The sequence below is a fragment of the Vulpes vulpes genome, chromosome 10 (genome assembly GCF_048418805.1).
Source record: "Vulpes vulpes isolate BD-2025 chromosome 10, VulVul3, whole genome shotgun sequence".
In the NCBI taxonomy this organism is placed as follows: domain Eukaryota; kingdom Metazoa; phylum Chordata; class Mammalia; order Carnivora; family Canidae; genus Vulpes; species Vulpes vulpes.
Window position 1 is genome coordinate 25,503,619 of NC_132789.1, and position 18,425 is coordinate 25,522,043.

Sequence of the window (18,425 nt, forward strand, 5' to 3'; positions counted from 1 at the left end):
CCCAAAGTCCACTTGGACATTTAGGGACAATGAGAGGCCCTCTTCATGGGGTTTAGAGAGTTAAATCTGTTACCTTTCATCAATATCTGAAATTGCATAAGATGATATCCCAGGCTAAGAAGCTTCCCCACATAAGTGGGGAATAGAGAAACTATGCGCTAATACAAAAATTGCTCTTTTCATAGCTATTGAAACATTTCCTGTTGCCAGGCTCTGTATCTAGCATATGCAGATTACTCTTGGCCCCAGCCTCATGGCTCTCCAGTCTCTCAAGAGAAGTGTTCCTGAACTTGCCATCATATCAAGAGCACTTAAAAGCAAGCAATATTCCTGAAAAAGCACCCCTTTGGGATATTTTCAAAGAAAACCTTCAACTTTGGCTAAAGGCAAAATACATGGAACATGCCCACTGAGCTGGGAATGCTCCTTCCCTATGAATAGTCCAGAACGGAATTGATTACCCTTGTGTAGAGTTTTAAGAACCCACAGGAACTTACTAATTGTAAAAAAAAATTCACTACAATCACCATCTTGACAAGAAAAGAGTTAATATCTGAAACCTTATTTTTTGCACAGGTTTTAAAACCTGACTAGGTAAGAATAAGCTACTAATTGCCCAAGAGCAACACAGCCAAAAAAAGTATAAACATTTTCTTAGTTTTAGCAGCCTTCCTTAAAATTTGTCAAGGCTCCCAAAACAATCTATTTGGGACCTACTAATATGTACACCCACTTTTAGTGATTAGTATTAAAGTAGAAAGGAAATGAATCTGACTATAAGCCCAAAACAACAGTGGTTAAAATCCACATCCAGTTTCCTGTTGCAGAAATTCCATGGAGAAGCAGCTATGCATTCTGATGACATTCTGACACTATAAAAGAATTTCACATGAGTCATTCACATAAGATGAAAGGGAAATATTCTTTACCTTTGTAAGTTGAATTCAATTCATAAGAGTAAAAAGCTCAACTTTTAAAAAATTCACAGATGTTTTGTAAAAAACCCAAAGCTTTATTTCATTGTTAATAGTCAAAGCACTCTAGGAATGACCTAGTACCTTACCTGTGTGTGTGTGCGTGCGCCTGACTCTTCCTAAAGAAGGCAAATGTCCCTCAAGCAGTGTTTGGGTTGGGTCATCTGCCTTTGACCTCCTATCCCAGTCCCCACCCTCCACACACCCAGTAGCATTGGGGTTGGTCATCAAGCTCTAGGATGGTTGCTGACTGACCAGATATTCATTCTGCTGAGTCAGATGACTTTTCTGAAAGGATTAGAAAGCTGTTAAAAATAGATCACAACAGGGTAATGGTACCCTCAGATGATAGCCAATGCAATGGCGAACTAACAACATAGAGAGTACATGGGATACATTATACCATCCCCCATTAATGTTTGTTGCTATGGGCACCATTTAGAACAGCTCTTATAGGAAGATCAGGATTTGAACAATCCTGCAGAACTGTTAAGCAGAATTTCACACCTGGATTCATCTAAGCATGAATCAGTGGCTGATTTGATGCAAAGACTTTCTTCTATTAAAAGATCTGAAACTAAGGAAATGGAAACAGGGGGAAAAAAAAGTGTTTTCTCTGTTGATCTGGCCAACACAATAAAAATAAACTTTGGCTTTTAAATGTGTTTATACAACTGATAAAAACAATATAAAATGTTAAGTAGGTAAACACTAGAAGGAAATTTAGAAAAACCATTTTCAGGGTAGTGGCATTATATATTCAATAGGGCTTTCTAGTTTCATATTATTATTATTTTTTTAAAGATTTATTTATTTATTTATGAGACACACGAGAGAGAGGCAGAGACACAGGCAGAGAGAAAAGCAGTCTCCTTGCAGGGAGCCTGACGTGGGACTCAATCCTGGATCCTGGGATCAGGCCCTGAGCCGAAGGCAGACGTTCAACCACTGAGCCACTCGGGTGTCCCACTAGTTTCATATAAAAATCTAAATGGTTACTGTGACATTTAAAAAATAAATATCTTGATCTAAAGTTGGTATCTAAAGAAGGCTGTATCCTTTCTACATCATAAACAGTTTTCAGCACTTATTGTATGCCAGCCACTTTTCTAAGCACTTGATGTGCATTTTCTCATTTATTCCCCACAAAAATTCTATGAGGTTGGGATGCCTGGGTGGCTCAATTGGTTAAGCGTCTACCTTCAGCTCAGGTCATGATCTCTGGGTCCTGAAATCAGGCTTCTTGCTCAGCAGGGAGTCTGCTTCTCTCTCTCTCTCCTTCCTACTGCTTGTTCTCACTCAATTAGACCTTTATTTATTTATTTATTTTTAATTTTTATTTATTTATGATAGTCACAGAGAGATAGAGAGAGAGGCAGAGACACAGGCAGAGGGAGAAGCAGGCTCCATGCACCTGGAGCCCGACGTGGGATTCGATCCCGGGTCTCCAGGATCGCGCCCTGGGCCAAAGGCAGGCGCCAAACCGCTGCGCCACCCAGGGATCCCAAATAAGACCTTTAAATAAGATAAAATCCTATGAAGTAGATACTACTCCACCCATATTCTACAGAGGAAAAAGATGAGAATCAGAGAAGCTAAGTATATGGCTGAAGGCCACACAGAGTAAGTGGTAAAGTAGGGGATCCTAAACCAGGCAGTAGTGGGTCTCCATGCCCCTTATCCTCTCCTCTTCACTACTCCTCTTGAGAGGACAAGGGAAGGTGTCCTGCACCTGTCACTCAGGGTTGGGTTTGTCCTTGTCCAGTGGGACTACTGGGAATCCTGAATCAAAATGCCACATGCTTGGGCAGGCTGTCCTTATGCCAGCCTCCATTCATAGCACCCTTTCCTGAATCAACGGTCCTACCCACAAATTTCTATGTTAAAGGTTCCAGTTGTAAAATGACCGATTCCTTATCTAGCTAGAAGTTCCCACAATGAGCAAGTAGGAGAGGATACTCATGGGGGCAATAGCCCTGGATCCCAACTTTTCAAGATGACTTGAAATTGAAGCAGGTAGGAAACAGCAATTAGAAGACACTATCTATGGTATTGCCAGCCAACCCCCCCTCTAATAACTTCCAGTTAGCTAGGTATTCTGAACAGCTAAAACATCATACTGTATAATGATTTTTCTTACCATGATTCTCCCTTCCCAATATGCATCTTTATGTTAACTTAAGAAGTTTGTAGCAAAATATGTCACTGAAATGCCACCTGTTAGAGGTTACCTCTCAACTCAATTTTTGAAAAATAAGTTACCAAATGAGATCTCTGTATACTTAAATCTGACTATCTGACTACTGACTTCAATCTAGGATTTAAATTCTACTTCCTCTTTTCTCAGAGGCTGCCTGCAACTGATTCTTTCCAAGAAGGCTAGAATTACTTAAATCCATCCACTTCAGGTGCTTGTCTATTTTTTTAATGGTTGTAAAGCAAAGACATAACCATGGCTGTATCACTGTAACTAACTGCCCATCTGCTACAGATCAGGGTGGACTCCTCTGAAGATCCCTACAGACACTGATGACTAAAATGGTGCCAATTTATAACTAGTCAAGGCAATGAAAAGCGCACATGAAATTAAACTCAGATAATCCAATGCCAACTTTTTAGCTGGTAGATCTAACATGTATGATTAACACTGGTCAGCATCAAACTGAATGTTATGAGTGTCTCCTTTTATACCCTGTTCAACTGGCAGGTAATAACATTGAATAAGGAATTAGTGGCAAGATACAGGAGCAAAGGAGGAACAGCACCAAGAATGTATACTCTAAGAGCAGTCTGTCCATTCAAAGAAGAATGTGGATCTGAATAGAGGAACAGCCCAAAGCATTTCTACTCTGTATCTGAAGCAGAAGATGGTATCATTAACAGTAGGTGCTACACCTTAAGAATAGGTATAACAAGGACCTCTGATGAAGGTAAGTTAATGGGTCCCAAAGTTTTCCCATTAATAAGCATGACCATCTCATCTTGCTTTCTAAACCAATGGCTCTCAAATCTGAATTAGAGTCAGAATTCCCTGAAAGATTTAATACATGTGGATGGCTGGGCTCTACCTCTAGAGTCTGATCTAATACCACTGAAATGGGGCCTGAGATTTAATATTTCTAACAGGGTACCAGGTGGTGCTAAATGCTAGTTTAGGGACCATTCTTTGAGAACCACTGTCTAAAGACTTTTTTTTTTTTTTTTTTTTTTTTTTAAGATTTATTTATTTATTCATGAGAGACAGAGAGAAAGAGGCACAAAGGCAGAGGGAGAAAGCAGGCTCCATGCAGTCCCCGACATGGGACTCAATCCCAGGTCTCCAGGATCACACCCTGGGCCAAAGGCAGCGTTAAACCGCTGAGCCACCCAGGCTGCCCAAGACATTTTTAATCCATGATTTTTAGGTGAGATCTCACTCTGTAGCCTCCATAAGTCCTTCAACGTAATCCACTTTATAATGGCACATTTAAGTACCACCAAAACAGTTTTTGGTCTTAGGAATCTGGCCTGGCAAAATGGGCCTGAGTGGGCTTATAAATTAAGGGCTCAAGACTCTCAGGATAACAGGTGCATATGATAAATCCACTTATAACCATCCCAATTAACCAGCACTGAGGCCTAGGGGTAGGCCTGAAAATATCTAACATGACTCTAACTTTACTTCCTGAGACATTCATAGAAACACAATGGACACCAACTGAACCCCAAGGAGTAATTACACATCTGAGTTGCTTGACAACATCAAGATCATATGTTGTTCTGCAAGGAAGACTAAAGCCTTGCTACTCAAAGTATGGTCAGAGGACCAGCAGTATGGGCACCACCTGGGAGCAGGCTAAAAAGCTGGATTTTGAAGCCCACTCATGACCTAACAACCAAAATTCACACTTTACAAGGGTTCATAGGTGATCCCCAGACATATCAATGTTTAGGAAGAATGCTGGACTAAAGAATGTCAGAACACACATGAGACTGTGATATGTAACCCTGAAAAGCACTAGGCCAAACTTCTGAACTCCTCCACCCTTGTGGAAAAAACCCCTAGAATTCTGAACAGACCATTAATGTCATCTCATAAATCAAATGAATGCTAAACTAAGAAAGGTCAAAGGTTAAGGAGCCCTCTCATCTGGTGAATATGTTTTTTGATCTTGTAGTAAACATCCTACGTTTGCAAGTTTTCACAAAACACATCGGTTATATATAAAAATTACTGAGGACAATTTCCTTCTCTTGCTTCTAAACTTTCTAGCCCATGAACTTGAAGTGGCAGAAACATTACTAAATGCTTTATTTATTCTAATAGTTTGATCTCAAACTGGAGATAAGAAGTAGGATGGCTGAAGTATAATTCTAGTTGTGCAATACCTGACCATTTATTACAATTCTCAGAACACAGAATGGCTTCAAGCTTTCTTCAAAGAGAAAGGCTTAGTTTGCCTCAAGTTACCACGTTACTAGAGCATGAGAAACACATATATAAGAAAAAAAGCACCACCCAAAACACTGCCTAAACATGATCCTAAACACTGCCATTAACTAAATCTTCTCTAATGGAGTGGACAGTAAATGAATTTCCAACTAAATTTGGTAGAGAAGACTATTAGATCTAAGCTCCACTGTCAACCTAAAAATTGCTTTTCTTAATCATTTCTTTGAAGCACATTTATCTGAGTATGACAAAATGCTGAGAATGGACTATCAAATGGGCAATGTTGAGCTTCTTAATCTTTACTGTAGACACACATAAGTTCTAGCCTAGGAGACACCAATATCTTCCCCCAAAATGACGTAAGCCTAAATACGGATATAAAGAGGACATATACATGCTACCCTCTGATCGGTGTGAAAGTGACACGAAAGCCTCTCTGTGTGGACTCTACAAGTAGAATACTAGGAACAACTTTAATTCAAAAAGTGCTAGGAGAGTTGAAATCATAAAAGTTTATGAGAGCAGTTCAAATTAGTTCCCCTTCATTTAATAAGCTTTTCTCCATTCAGAATTCACCTGTCAACATTTTAGGTAATGAAGTTGTGAAACATATTCAAGCACTCTCAGGTTTGAGGAAAAACTACATTTGGAAAGGCCAAATCTGAATAAATACAATGCTATCGTTTTTTTAATGCTAAAAATGAATACTCCTCTGACAGCACTGGATACTTTACCAAGTAGGTACGAGCAGTGGCACTAGTACACAAACAAAACCTGACTTCAAACTTTACCCAGTCACTATTCTAGGAAATCAAGGACAATAACCACATCAGAACCCTTGAATGGGTCCATACTTAGGAAACAGAGATATGGGACCAACTAGAACATGACTCTTCTCATCAACAGTCCCAAGCACATTTTGGTACTCTGCCTATCATTTCAGGGAATAAGAAATGAACTCACACCTCACTGAGTCCTGTCAACCCCTTCAGAAACATTCAGGCACCAACAAGATACTGAAGCAATAGCTTCTGTAAATAGAAGACCTTGAATTATCTGCATGCCAAAACTGAAAATCTTATTCTATAGCATATAAGTCAGTAACATACACAGGTGCTAAAGAACATGTGTGTCAACATATGCCGATCCACAAATTCAAATGCCATCTGAGCCAATATTCCCTTCACCCAAAAGCTAATTAGAAGCAAATTCTAGTTTAAACTGCATATTCACACTTGCAGAAAAAGAAATTCAAAGCAATGCTTTACTAGATCTAGTTAATATTTAGTCTATATAGTCAGGATGAGACTCCCACTCTAGATAATACTAATGAAATACCTACACAATGTTACTAACCTCCCCACCTATAAAGAAACACTATTCCATTAGTAACAAAACTTACTTTTGTATAGCGATGGGGGGATTTGGAGGCTGGTTGCTTCTTCAGGTCAAGGAAAGCATCTCCGTTTTCTGTTTCACCAACACTTCTCCTATCCATGGTTCCTTGGTCTACAATTCTTTGCACCTGGGAGATAAATCAGCGAAACTGTCATGGAGAACAATACGTTTTCAGAAGTCTTGACCGTTTAAAACACTGACTCTCTTCTCTCTTAAAAGGACTATTTTTAAAAACAAAAACAAAGCCTCACTCAACAAAACCAGAACCCATTTGGAAATAGAACGACTGGTACTTAGCTGGGGTGCTCTAAGCATTAAAGGGGTAAGGAAGGCATAAGTGGAAGATACTCGAATCAGGGTACAGCTTTTAAGCAGATTTAAGACAAAAAGAAACCAAAATTAGCCACTGCCACCTATGAGGACGTTCAGACAGTAGTGGGGAAGTTTCCTGAGTGGGGGCAGGTAGGAGACCGGCTGGGGTTGGGGATCCGGGAAGTCGGACTGTGGTAAAGTGCCTGTCACTTGCCAATGGACGGCGCCAGCTGCCCCTTGTTATCCAGGGGCCAGGGAGTGGGGCTGCGGCCCGAGCGCCCCTCACCCAGCCGGCGGCACCTGTGGCCATGTCAGGGGCGCCCGTGGCAAAGAAGGGGCGAGCTCCGGATCCAGCTCTGAAACTCGGCTTTCCCGGGCCGCGACCCCAACCACCGGCCTCTCGCGCAGGCCCCGGCCCAGCGGCCTCCTTCGGAAGAAGGGCGGGGACTGTACTCACGGAGGCGAGGCGGGCCGGAGGGAGCGGGGAGGCCGAATCCCCCGGCCCGGCCGCTGCGAGCTGGAGCCGGCGCAGGCCCGCCGCCGTCCGCCCCGGCCCGGCCCGGCGGCTCGGGCCCCGCCAGCCCCGCCAGCCCCGGCCCGCCTGCTGCCCGCCGGCCGCCCCGCCGGCCTCGCGCCCCTGCCCGCCCCCCGCGCGCGCCCCGGCGCTCGCGCTCACGCACGCGACCCCGGGAGCAGCGCGCCCGCGCCCCTGCCCTCCCTGTGCCCTGGGCGCGCGGCGCCCGGCTCCCGCCGCCGCCGGGCCCTTACTCGGTGCCTCCGCCGCTCGGCGGCCCTTCAGCTCGGCCGCCGCTCCCCTCCTCGCCGCCCGCGCCGGTCCGAGGGCTGCTCCGCGCGGCCTTCGCTCTCGCCCCCCCACCCGCTCGGACTGTCTCTCTTCAGCCGCCGTAACCGCGGCCCAGCCCTCCGCTCCTCCTCCGAGGCCCCCTCCCCCTTAATAACTCCCTCCACGCACCCGGGCCCCAGCGCCGCTTTCGCCGCTGCGCGCCCGGATGTGAGGTGGCCGCCGCGGTGCCGGGCGGAAAAGACAGACATCGCGGCGCTCTCCCCAGGCGCCGGCCCCAGCGCGCGCCCGGCGGCGGGGAGGCGGAGGCGGAGGCGGGGACGAGATGGCGGCGGCGGGGAGCGGGCTGGCGCGGCGGCGGCGGAAGCCCTTCCCGGTGCGCACAGGCGGTCGTCCCGGGCAGCCCCGGGGAGGACGCTGCGTTCCCACGCGCGCTTCGAGGCGGGGCGGAACGGGGCGGAACGGGGCGGGCGGTGCTCGCAGCCCGGAGCCCGCGGCCCGCGGCCCGCGGCCCGCGCCCGGCGGTTCTGTCAGGAAGGCGGTGGCTTCAGCGAGGTGGGCTGGGGTCCGCGGCCGGGTGCGACTGGGGAGCGCGTCGGCTGCCGAGTTCGCCCGGTTCGCGACGGCGGGGAGCCCTGGGGCTTCGGCGGTGGCGGTCTGCGGCGAACCTGGGGCGTGTCTTTTGAGCCTGGCATTTGTGGGCTCGAGTCTCGGGTTGTTCGTTAGCAGTGCAATGTTTGGGCAAAGCCCTGACTTTTTCGGGTTTTCTCTCTCCTCCTTTCTAAAACGGCCCCTCCCTGTAAGTTTATGGGGTTGCGTATTGTCGCATTGACAAATTTGCCACGATTGCTTTTGAATGAACGGAAGGCGTCTGACAGGTGTGGGACGGCTTCCCCCGCCCACAACCCGATTCTTTCCGTAACCTGCGCGGGAAGGGGAAGTGCGAGTGTGTTCGGGTGAAACTGAGCCGGCGAACGTCAAGCGCGTAGTACGCAGTGGCGAGACCGGCGGACGGGAGCAGAGCAGTAATAGCAAACATAATTTCCCTGCTCTGAGAAATGAGAGTAAATGCCGTGCCGAGGAGGAGTGATCCGTAAAGATTTGACGGAGACCCCACGTGAGCCCGGTCTGCAGGAACATCCCCGGTCCTGGTTTTTGCCCCATGCGACCGCCCGGGGTTAGTGTGAAACGATACCTAGGCGGAGAGGGAAGCGTAAATTTTCTCACCAAGGGGTAGTGAAGTCTACATTTCTCTGAAGGGTTCTACTGTCTTTGAGCTTCACATGTAAAATCAGGGGATTGGGCATTGAGTGATCGCTAAGTTCCCTTAGGAGTCTTGGCAACCGAGAAAATTACGAAAACATTTTCCTTCTATAATATTGAATAAAAGGTGTCCCCCCCCCCTTTTTTTTTTTTTTTTGAATAAACTGTGTTTCTTACCTATTTTTGCAGGCAAGAGGCAGAGGGAAACGTTTGCAATGTGGGCCCGAGTTTGCATCCCAGCTCTACCACGCTCTACAGGCTGGGGGAGAATTAGGCCATTTCTTTCTTTGTCCTTAGCCTTGGTTTTCTAATCAGTAAAGTTGGAAAGATAACCCACTCACAGGGGCTGTTGTCAAGATTACAAAGGATAAGGTGGGTAAAAAGCCTTATACAACATCCATAAAGCTTCTGGGTGGTTGTTTTTTTAAAGCCTGTTCAGAGACATGTTGTAGGTAATGAAACAGCGCTTGTCTGAATTTAGAAATCAAGCTGCTTTTGGAATCCAGGTTCTTCCTGAGGCTGTCGAAATAGTATAATCCTTTTGCTATTAGGAATAATGAAGAAGGCCCCTTCTTTGAAGCTCTTAAACCCTGGTTCCACCCCTTGGTGTGAAACCTGAGCCAGTCATACCATCTTTCTGGACCTGTTTATTCCTCTGTCAAATAGGGATAGCAGTACCTACTTTTCAGGCTTGTCGTGGGAATTTGAGATGAGATAATATTAAAAACACTGTTCTAGTCATTTATTGCTGTGTAATAAACCCCGTCAAAACTCAGTAGCTTAACTCAATATTTTGCTCTCACACCTGCAGTTTAGGCCACTTCTAGCTGGGACACCGGGTCTCTGCTCCATTCAGATGGGTGGAAAGTTTGGGGCTAGGATCATTTAATGGCTCACATGTTTGGTGCTTGATAGTGGCTTTTGGCTGGAACATTTATATATGCCCTTTCTCTGTGGCCTGAGCTTTTCTCACAACATGGTGGCAGGATTCTAAGTGTGGCCAGTTGCTGAACTCTCTTCTAACCTAGCCTCAGAATCACTCTGTACTGCCACATGCCATATTCTATTAGAAGTTACTATGGGGAAGGGACAGACTGCTTTTATGTGGGAGAAGGGTCAAATAATTTGTAAGCATATTTTTAAATTACCACAAATACACTTAAAATCTGTTCAAGGCATTGTAGCTGGCATGATAGAGGCCTGGCCTGGAGCTAATTTCCTGGACCCTTTGGTCTTTCCTCGTTGGGATACACACTCTTCCACCAAGCTCTCCTTTAGTATCTTGTAGAACCCTGGTCTCAACTCACTTCTGTCTCAGAGACTCCATTTATTCTTATGAAAGGAGTTGCAAATTAGTACCTGGGAATAAAGGTAATAATTTACTAATGAAGAGCATCTATGAATGTCTTTCACCCGTGTCATGCAAAACCTAGATGCTTGCAAATCCTTGTTTCCTTGTAGCTTGTTTTCGGTAGGAATGACTGTAGTTCTAAATGCCCCTTTTTTGCAATTAATAGTGAATTTTCAAATATCCGTATGAGGAGCCTCTTTGAGAGAATAAGAAATTATTTACTCTTATTCTTTACTAAAGGTAAGATTTTAGTTTAGGTTCAATTGTTGGTTCAAAGTTTGGCATAAAGGAACTCCAAAGTTGAGTCAGTTGGGGAAAGCAGCAGTTCAAGAGCAGTAGAGAAGTAAATGAAAATATTGAAATCCTAGTAATTTTGAGAGCAGCCTCATCTCAGAATGTTGGGATTATACCTCAACTAGCTGGTGCCTCTCTAAATGGGCTTTTTTTTTTTTTTTTTTCTGTTCAGTTTTTCTTGCTCTTAGGGTAATCCCAGGTTCTAAGAAAATGAGATTGCAACAGTTTCACAGGTGTGTGGCATCATGTACTCAGGTTAAGGACTATAAGGAAATTAAGGGACTTTTAGAAGACCAAAAAACCAAATTCTTTGCAGAGCCCCTATACTTTCTGGTGCTTTACATGTTTGATTTTATTTATGGGAAGTATTAAAAACAGACCAAACTGAAATCATGTAAGTGCTGCTGCACTAGCTATTGTTAGTCTATACTATTATGTTCTAATCTTTCCTGACAGGAGTAATTACTTGCATTATAACTCAAGTGAAAATGTCTCTCATCCCATCCCAAATTAGTCAAAGTCGAGGGTAGTAAAGGTACATGAGAGGAATAAAGCATCAACAAATCACCTAAAAAACACAAAGTACTTATAAGAAAGACTAATTTTACGGTTAGTAAATATCAGTGTTAATTAGGACTTCGAAACTCCCTAAATTAGTCATCCCTAGAAGATTGGTTCCCGTGTCCTGCTGAAGTGGAACTTCTTTTAAACACCTGTTTTTTAGTTACAGACATTAGCATATATGGAAAACAGCAAAAATGCAAATGACCTGTTTGATTCTATTCCCGGGACATCCAACAAGTTATTTTCATATTTATGATATAAAATCTTTCAAGCATTTAAATACATAATGCTAGCCTTTGCTCTCTCCACCAGAAATCTCAAGTGCTTTTTTTTTTTTTTTTCAAGTGCTTTCAAATGTTTAACAAAGCACAGGAGAAAAGCATATGAAAGTGCCCCACCCATCTTCCCTCACCCCTATTTTAAAAAGATGATCAGAGTTTTAAAAAATTTAACTACCATTTACTAGCAATTAGTGCTTGTTAACTACATTTTTAAAGGAAGGGTTAAGAGAAGATCCCAGCCTGGGATAATTTATAAGTTCGGGGTCAGCGGAACGACCCCTCCCCCTGCCCTCCCGATTGACAACCTCCCCGATACACGCGTGCGCGCGCCCTACTCCTTAGACACCATCCCCCCCCCCCGCTCACTCGCTGAGGAACCACGGAGAACCAAGAGCCAGAGAGGCTCACGCGGGAGCCTGGGGGTGGGGGGAAGGAGGACGTTCGTCAGCGTGGGCCTCCAGACGGGAACCTCATCCCTAGACCTTGCCGCGCGAGGCGTAGCTCGGAGACACTATTCTATAAAGCTCCTGCTCTTGTCGAAGAGTAGGTGTAGGAAGCTGAGCTCTGAGAGGAGCGAGTGGGCCAGGGAGGCCGAGAGCCCACCTTCAGGCCGCTCAGACGGTGCATCCAGCTACGCTCTTTGGGGGCAACTTGGCTTTGCAGCTGCCTCTCAGCAGTAAGAGGGAGGCGTGTCGCCTACTCCACGGAGGCTGCGCGAACTGCAAGTCCCTGGAGGGGCGTTTCACACGCACGCCGCGTCGCCGTGGAGACGGGGGGCGGAGCCGGCGCGAGACTGCAGGGAGGCGCGGGAAGCGCTGAGGCGGCCGGGGGCCTTAGGGCGGGAGGAACCGGGCCGCGTCTGCCGGCTCCCGCAGGGACTTCCTGAGGCGCGAGGCCCGAGTGCTCGACTTGTCAGGTATGAGGCCCGGTCCGAATCGTCACCGGCCTCTGAGAGGCTCGTCTTCCTGGGTTTGGAGTCCGGCGGCGAGCGCGCATCCCTCCGGGCTGGGCCCTCTGCCTCTCCTCTCGGAGCCTCCGCTTCCTTCTCTAGAAGTGCAGGCGATGCCGCCTGCCCACGGACTGTGATCTGGGAGTGGAAGCGGTGTGGAGAGCGCGCGCAGGACTTGGGGAGCCCGCCTTCCTCGCCCTGCGCGGTGCTCGCGTGCTTCCCACCGACGCTGCTGCCCTTCGGCGTCTGGTCGCCCGGGCCCCAGGGGCGCCGCTTCACCCCGCGTCTGGTGCGCTGCAGCCGGGGCTCGGTGCCTGCGTGGGCGCAAGGCTCTTTAGCATGCTCGGTCCGAATCGGAAGATTCTGGGTCCCTGCTGCGTGGCCGGGTGGGGGGTGGGGGGTAGTGTGCACACCTCAGGGGTCCCATCTGAACCCAGAGGGCCCAACAGGGCAAAAACGGTGAAGTCGCCCCAGCAGTGGCAGATAAATACTTCGTTTTTATTTGTAGAACGAATGATAGGGACCTGAGTACCAGTCGTAGCCCTCCTACTTAGCTGGTGGCCTCAGATAATTCGCCTGTAAAATGAAATGGCTACCACCTGTCTGGGTGGTTGTTAAAAAGCAGGTTATTAATGAAAAATGCTAAAAAGAAAAAAAAAAGAAAAGAAAAAAAGAAAAATGCTTAGTTCTATCTATACCTGACACAGATATCGTGGTACCCGCCTAAGTACCACGAACGTATGAAGATTGGGAAGCTTCCTGGAATAAGTAGTTGAAACTTATTCTGGGGCTTAAGATAGAAATTTAAGTCTTTCCTTGCTTTTCTTTAGGAAGATCGTTGATTTTTCAGTTATTGTTAGCAGCTGCAAAATACTGTAGAAACTTCTTTAAGAAGTTAACTTCTATAATTTTTCAAGTTAACATACATGACTTTAAAAACCAGTATTAAAGGCTTATGATAGAAAACAGCCCCACATCCATTTATAATTTCCATTCTGCTAGCTGTTTCTCCTGATTTTATTCACAAATTGGAAATAAATATCCTTATGGGCGATATTTCCTGATTTTTTTAGTTTTACACATAAAGTGTTGACTGTTATTCGTGGAAGATAAGTGCTTAGTTTGAAGTTTTCCTTTTATCATCTCACCAAAGTAGTTATGTTAATTTATTGTTAAATTGATAAGTGTCATATAACATTTCACAGCCATACCAAGTCCTGCAACTGATCTTTCTTGTACATCCCATTATATTTTCTCAAAATTAATAATTGTCTTATTTTCTCATTTGCCTAGTACTCATGCACAGATCATTAAATTCTTTTTCCTGAATGTGTCAGCATTTCTCATGCCTAATTTTCTTTTTTTTTTTTTTTTTTTTTTGCAAAATTACTCTCAAAACTGGCCATTTCATCTTTTACCTGGAAATCTTCCTCTGCTCTAATCTGATTGGTGGCTTTGTACCTGCTATACTCAGTTCTAATCCAGAAACCTCTTTTACATCTATTCTGGGATTTGCTTCTTTTTGTTATTCTCTTACATTGAATTAGCTGTTGCCTGGGTTCCTTTTTTTCCCCTTAATTTGCTTCCTTGGTTTTTAGGACACATTTTCTTTTAATAACTACTGCTTCTACTTCTCCTCCTCCTCTTTTTCTTACTTTAACAGCTTTATTGCAATATAATTCACATAGAATTCAATTCACCAATTGAAAGTGTTCCATGGTTTTTACTATATTCAGTTATACGACCATCATCATAATCAATTTTAGAACATTTTCGTCACCCTGAAAACAAATCATTACTGTTAGAAGTCACTCCCCCTTTCTTTTCAATCCTTCCAGCCCTAGGCAGCCAGGAATTTACTTCATGACTCTAGATTTATCTGATCTGGACATTTCATATAAGTGGAATCATGATATATGGTCCTTTGTGATTGGCTTCTTTTACTGAGCATGTGCCAGCATGCATCCTTGTTTTATTTTAAAGATTTTATTTATTCTTGAGAGACTCACAGAGAGAGAGGCAGAGACATAGGCACAGGGAGAAGCAGGCTCCTTGCAGGAAGCCTGACATGGGACTTGATCCTGGGACTGTGGGATCACGTCACTGAGCCAAAGGCAAGTGCTCAACCCCTGAGCCACCCAGGCGTCCCTGCATCCATGTTTTAACATGTACTAGTACTGCATTTCGTTTTATGGTTGCATGATATTTCATTGTATGGATATAGCATATTTTGTTTGTCCATCCATGTGTTGGTGGACATTTGGGCTTTCGCTTTTTTGCCTGTTATGAATAATGTTGCTGTGAACACGTATAAGTTTTTGTATAGACACTTGTTTTAGGTTCTCTCATCTATGTACCTAGGAATGGATCTGCTGGATCAAATGGTAACTCTGTATTTACCTTTTTGAGGAATTGCCAGTTTTCCAAAGTGGCTGCACCATTTTACATTATCACCATAGTGTATGAGGGTTTCACTTTCTCTACATCCTCACCCAAACACATTACTATCTTCGTTTTTTTTTTTTTTTTTTTAAGTGTATTTATTGAAGTAATCTCTACATCTAGCATGGGACTGGAACTCATGACCTGGAGATCAAGAGTCACATGCTCCTCTGACTGAGCCAGCTAGGTGCCCCAATCTTTCTTTTTTATTGTAACCATACTAATTATTATCTCATTGGGATTTGATTTGCATTTCTCTGATGGGTAATGATATTGAATATCTTATATGCTTATTGGCCACTTATGTATTTTGGGGGAGCAATGTCTATTCATGTCCTTTGTCCATTTTTAAATTGGGTTGTCTTTTTATTGAGTAGCAGGAATTTTTAAAAATATAATCTAGATTTGTCACTTAGCAGATTTGCAAATATTTTTTCCCATTCAGTAAGTTGTCTTTTCACTTTCTTGATGGTGTCCTTTGAAACACAATTGTTTTTAATTTGACAACATCCAGCTTTCTGGTAACTTCTCAAGAACAAGATAGCTTAAGTTTTTTCTCCTTGCATGAGGGAAAAAAGTATTTAATCTCTAACATTTGGCCCCGTGCAGGACATCTCATCTGAGAATTTGCATCTTTCAGTTTTGAGAGACTTTCTTCATTTTTTTTTAAATTTATTTTAGAGAGTGTGTGTGTGCATGTGTGCACATGAACCTGGGGCGGGGCAGAGGGAAAGGGAGAATTTCAAGCAGACTCCGTGCTGAGCTCAGAGCCCAACACCGGGCTTGATCTTCTAACCCTTAGATCAAGACCTGAGCTAAAATCAAGAGTCGAACGCCTAACCAACTGAGCCACCTAGGCATCCTGTGTTTCATGTTTTTTGTTTGACAGTTGGTTTGTAGTTTGTTAAAAATCAAGATCCAAAATCAAAGTCCATACATTGCATTTGATTGATCTACATCTTTTTTTTTTTAAGATTTTATTTATTTATTCATGAGAGACACAGAAAGAGAGGCAGAGGAAGGAGAAGCAGGCTCCATTTAAGGAGCCCAATGTGGGACTCAATCCCAGGAATCCGGGATCAGGCCCTGAGCCAAAGGCAGATGCTCAACCACTGAGCCACCCAGGCATTCCTGATTGATCTACATCTTAAGTGTCTTTTAACATATAAGTTTTCCCCTTTCTTCTTCAGTTTATTTGTTGAAGGAACTGCGTCATTAGTCCCGTGAAGTTTCGTACATCATTGATTTTGCTGATTGCAGAATCATTTGTTCCCTGTATTTTTTGTAAGTTGGTTCTTAGTTGTAGATGAGGCTTAATGATATTTAGACTCAAGTTCTTGGCAGGAATACATCACAGACTGTGGCACTTCCTCAGATTCCTTTGTTTGTTTTGGTCTCTTTCTTGTTGGAGGTCACGTCCAAATGTCTTATAATTCTTGATTGTCTGTTCATTCTTAAGCGTCAGCAGCTGAGAAATTAGTTAGAAGGTCCCAGTATCTGGGCAGAACTTGTAGGTTTAGGAGCTTTTTTTGGGGGGCAAGCCTGCTTTTTCACTGAGGGAAGTAGAGCACAGAAGTGAGAATCTTGAGAGCTTTTAGTTCTTAGCTTCTTCTGCAAAGATTCTTCCAGTCTCCTGACTGGATAACCAATCTAATTGCCAGAATTCTGGAAGCGGTTTGTGGAGAAGAAGCTGTATACTCTGCGTGGCAGGGTTGTGAGGGAGACCAGGGGCCCCAGCCGCTCACCATATAGACTTCATTCAGTCCTCTCCTTTGTGGCCTATAGCTACAATTCTGGGAGCCATTTCTTGTTCCTTCTACTTCTGAGCTCTTCTGAGATTCTGTAGGCCTGCTTCTCATTGGTATCCCACTTTGTAGGTATTCCATAGAATCATTATAACAAGACATAAACCCAAGGCAATGACCCATTTATTATAGCAATGTTTAACCAAATATCCTTACTTGAATTATCCTTTAATTTTAATTTACAGAAATAGTCACTAAAGGAGACCTTTATTACTCGGAGTGTGATACCAGAAACACAAGGAGGAAAAATGTTTGATCTCTGTAAGGACTATTTGTTTTGTATGGATTAAGCGTTTTCTGGCGAATTCCTTCTCTGATTGTCATTGAAATATGTGACCTTCAGTATAAAGGGTGGTTTCATTTTTTTAGAATGAATATTTTATTATGAATGCCTCACAATTACTCAACATAGGACAAGTCAACCTCAATAGCTTTCCTCCACCACGTACTTAAATCTTACTTCTTGAGCAGCCCAGGTGGCTCAGCGGTTTAGCGCCGCCTTCAGCCCAGGGTGTGATCCTGGAGACCCTGGATCGAGCCTGCTTCTCCCTCTCCCTGTGTCTCTGCCTCTCTCTGTCCCACATGAATAAATAAATAAAATATTTTAAAAAATTAAATCTTTCTTCTTTTTCTTACTACTTGAATTAGTTTCCAAAGGCTGCTCAGATGAAATAGTGTAAACTTCATGGCTTATAAACAACAGAAATGTATTGTCTTTTAGTCCTGGAAGCTAGAAATCTGACATCAAGATGTCAGCAGGGCTATCCTCATCCTGAAGGCTTTAGAGGAGGGTCTGTTCCATGCATTTCTCTTCTGGTATTGCCAGCAGTCCTTGGTGTTCCTTGGCTTTACGGACACATCATTCCAGTTTCTACTTTCGTCATCATGTGTCTGTCTTTACATGGCATTGTCCTTCCTGTGTGTGTCTATCCCTCTGTCTCATCTCCTCATTTTATAAAGATGCCCATTGTATTGGATTAAGGGCCCACCTTCTTCCAGTGTGGCTTCATCTTAATTACATCTGCAAAGACTATTTCCAAATCAGGTCAATTCATAGGTACCAGAGGTTGGGACTTCAGCATATCTTTTAGGGGGACACAATCTAACCCACAACATTGCTACTCCTTGCACTAAGTAATAAATAAAAACGATGTTACTTTTTTGGTTCATAATGAATATTATCGGTAGAAATTATACCAAATGAAAATGGAAACTATATAAAGTAATTTACTATTGACCAAAAGTGCCTGGGGATTCTTCTAGGTAACATTAACAACCAAAAAAACTAATCTAGGCAAAAAAAAAAATCTTGGCCTCTACTAGTGCCCTTATGAAGGGAAGTTTAAGGTCTTAAACTTCCCGCTCCTTCCCTAGAGTACCTGGACAGGAAGAATGAGCCAGTTAGAGCTTTTTGAGTATCATTCTTTCTCCTCCCAGTTTTCTTTCTTATAAAATAACTTTTTAAAAATTCAGTTTAAAAAATTTCATAGACTTTCTATGCTCATCTAGTGTTGAATTAAGGAGAGGAGATTAGGAGGTGGCATATAGCTTTTCAGAA

General features: G+C 43.9%; 2 protein-coding genes across 57 annotated transcripts in view; one reads left to right on the top strand and one right to left on the bottom strand.

Annotated features, from left to right (window-relative positions):
* EIF4ENIF1 (eukaryotic translation initiation factor 4E nuclear import factor 1) overlaps positions 1–8,319 on the bottom strand; it is a 48,025-nt gene extending 39,706 nt beyond the window's left edge. For 4 of the 19 annotated variants that reach the window (XM_072723277.1, XM_072723273.1, XM_072723270.1 and 1 more), the window contains exons 1-2: positions 7,885–8,053; positions 6,809–6,931 (exon numbers count right to left, since the gene is read on the bottom strand). In XM_072723277.1, the coding sequence (XP_072579378.1) occupies positions 6,809–6,904 (96 nt within the window). In that variant the 5' untranslated portion in view covers positions 6,905–6,931; positions 7,885–8,053. Of the gene's footprint in view, positions 1–6,808; positions 6,932–7,330; positions 7,724–7,884; positions 8,054–8,089 lie in introns of those variants that run through there. The other 15 variants (XM_072723278.1, XM_072723275.1, XM_072723266.1 and 12 more) reach the window with 13 other exon arrangements.
* SFI1 (SFI1 centrin binding protein) overlaps positions 8,218–18,425 on the top strand; it is a 97,508-nt gene continuing 87,300 nt past the window's right edge. For 5 of the 38 annotated variants that reach the window (XM_072723253.1, XM_072723256.1, XM_072723260.1 and 2 more), the window contains exon 1: positions 8,362–8,473. The gene's annotated coding sequence lies outside the window, so the exon portion shown is untranslated. Of the gene's footprint in view, positions 8,295–8,325; positions 8,474–9,370; positions 9,554–12,035; positions 12,588–18,425 lie in introns of those variants that run through there. The other 33 variants (XR_011994695.1, XM_072723254.1, XM_072723247.1 and 30 more) reach the window with 22 other exon arrangements.